This window comes from Nicotiana sylvestris, chromosome 8 (assembly GCF_000393655.2).
Source record: "Nicotiana sylvestris chromosome 8, ASM39365v2, whole genome shotgun sequence".
Classification (NCBI taxonomy): Eukaryota; Viridiplantae; Streptophyta; class Magnoliopsida; order Solanales; family Solanaceae; genus Nicotiana; species Nicotiana sylvestris.
The window spans coordinates 222700085-222702918 of NC_091064.1; the positions used below are offsets into that span (position 1 = coordinate 222700085).

Below are 2834 nucleotides of genomic sequence, written 5' to 3' on the forward strand. Positions count from 1 at the left end.
TCCCTTTACCGCACATAGACCAACTAATTGATTCTACTGCAGGTCATGGGTTGTTAAGTTTTTTAGATATCTATTCAAGGTATAACTAGATAAAGATGGACCCTTTAGATGAAGAAAAAACTTCCTTTATTACAGACAGGGGGACTTACTGTTATAAAGTCGTGCCTTTTGGTCTAAAAAATGTCGGAGCCACATACCAAAGATTGGTAACAAAAATGTTTCAAGAACATCTGGGAAAACTATGGAAGTATACATTGATAATATGCTAGTAAAATCGGCACAGGCAGGAGATCATATCCAGCATTTGTCGGACACTTTTCAGATTCTCCGCAAGTTCAATATGAAGTTAAATCCAGAAAAATGTGCCTTTGGCATGGCTTTAGGTAAGTTTTTAGGTTTTCTTGTTTCTAACCGAGGTATTGAAGTAAACCCTGCACAGATCAAAGCCATTTAGGAGATGCCAGGCATACTCATGAGCAAAAAAGAGGTGCAGATGTTGACTGGTAGGATAGTAGCTTTGGGAAGATTTCTTTCCAAATCCTCGAAGAAAAGTTATAAGTTCTTTTCAATATTGAAAAAGCAAAACCAATATGAGTGGACTGATGAATGTCAACAAGCTCTTAGAAATCTAAAAGCATATTTGTCAAATCCACCCCTACTAGCTAAACCGAAGGATGGAGAAAGGCTACTCATCTATCTCGTCGTGTCAGAAATGGCGGTAAGTGCAGTATTGGTACGAGAAGATAAAGGTAAACAATCTCCAATTTATTATGTTAGCAAATCTTTGTTGGATGCTGAAACTCAATATCCTCACTTAGAAAAACTTGCTTTAGCATTAATTATGACATCTAGAAAGTTGAGGCCTTATTTTCAATGTCATCCTGTCTCTGTAGTGATCGCCTATCCCCTAAGAAATATATTGCATAAGCAAGAGTTGTCAGTTAGGTTAGCTAAATGGGCTATAGAACTCAATGCATACGATATTGTGTACCAACCTAGAACATCGATAAAATCACAAGTTTTAGCAGATTTTGTGACAGATTTTAGCGCAGGAATAGTTCCTGAAGCAGAAAAGGAACTACATCTATTCACCGAATCTAATCTGGGTACTTGGACCCTATTTGTTGACGGCTCCTCGAATGTTAAAGGAGCGAGTTTAGGTATTATTCTAATCCCACCTTTGAGGGAAATCATAAGGGAAGCAATAAGGTGCCATCCCATTTCTAACAATAAAGTAGAGTACGATGATGTAATTGCAGGTCTGGAACTGGCACGAGAACTCGAAATGGAGCAGATTATAATCAAAAGTGATTCGCAGCTGGTAGTTAACCAGATGCAGGGGACTTACATAGCTAGAGATGTACGAATGCAGCAATATTTGGAAAAGGCACGAAAGTTAATCAGACAATTCCAATAATGGAAAATCGTGCAAATACCCAGGGAGGAAAATGCGGAAGTAGATGCACTGGCTAATCTCGCATCTGTTGCAGAAGTAACGAATGTAGAAAATGCTACTGTGATACATTTGTTTCATTCGGCACTCGACCAAGATTAAAATGAGGTAAATTTCAATAATTTAACTTGGTATTTGAGAAACGAATTTGTTAACTTTCTGCAGTACGGAATCCTACCTGAAGACAAGAAAAAGGTTCAGTCACTTTGACGAAAAGTTGCCCATTACTCTTTGGTTCATGGAAACCTGTATCGAAAGATGTTCGGAGGACCTTTAGCAAGATGTCTCAGACCTTCTCAAACAGAATATGTGATGAGAGAAGTACATGAGGGACATTGTGGAAATCACGCAGGAGGAAGATCCTTGGTAAAACTCTAATAAGAGCAGGATAATATTGGCCAAAAATGGAAGAAGATGCAGAAAGTTTTGTGGCCAAGTGTGACAAATGCCAACGATATGGCAATAACATGCATCGCCCAGTAGAGCTATTACATCTGGTTATTTCATCGTGGTCTTTTATGAAGTGGGGGATGGATATCGTGGGTCCAATGCCACAAGCTAAAGGAAAGGTATGATTTTTATTAGTATTAATGGATGATTTTACCAAACGGGTAGAAGCAGGAGCCTTCAGACAGGTGCGAAAGAAAGAAGTCAGGGACTTTATTTGGCGAAACATTATATGTCGGTTCGGAGTTCCAAAAAAATCGTGTGTGATAATGGTCCGTAATTCATAGGCACGAAAATCACAGAATTTTTTCAGAGTTGGCAGATTAAAAGGATAACTTCCACAACTTACCACCATGTGGCCAATGGACAAGCCGAATCGACAAACAAGGTTATTATTAATAACTTGAAGAAAAGATTAGAGGAGTCAAAGGGCAAGTGGCCTGAAGTGTTACCAGGAGTCTTATGGGCTTATCGAACGACAACAAAGACAGGTACGGGAAAGACTCCATTTTCACTTGTTTATGGTGCTGAAGCCTTAATTCTAGTTGAAGTAGGTGAACCAAGTACAAGATATACACAAGCAACTGAGGAATCAAACGAGGAAGAGATGCGAATAAATTTAGATTTGCTTGAAGAAATGAGAGAAGCAGCTTTAATAAGAATGACCACTCAGAAATAAATTATTGAGCGATACTACAACCGGAAAGCTCATCTTAGATACTTCAAGATTGGGGACTTCGTCCTCAAAAAGGTCTTTCAATCAACAAAAGCAACTAATGCAGGGAAGTTGAGTCCAAGTTGGGAAGGACCCTATAGAATTCGAAACATCATTGGAAAGGGAGCATATGAGTTGGAAACCATGGAAGGCAAAGTACTATCATCAAATTGGAAACTGTTCATTTAAAAAAGTACTACTTCTAGGCAAAAGAAGTAC

The 2834-nt window shown here is 38.7% G+C and overlaps 1 protein-coding gene across 1 annotated transcript; it reads left to right on the forward strand.

Moving 5' to 3' along the window:
* Nucleotides 1-1857: 1857 nt before the first annotated feature.
* On the forward strand, nucleotides 1858-2579 carry LOC104240715 (uncharacterized). Its single transcript, XM_009795588.1, has 2 exons — nucleotides 1858-2022; nucleotides 2223-2579. Exons 1-2 carry the CDS (start codon nucleotides 1858-1860, stop codon nucleotides 2577-2579), a joined length of 522 nt encoding a protein of 173 aa, XP_009793890.1.
* Nucleotides 2580-2834: the final 255 nt, after the last annotated feature.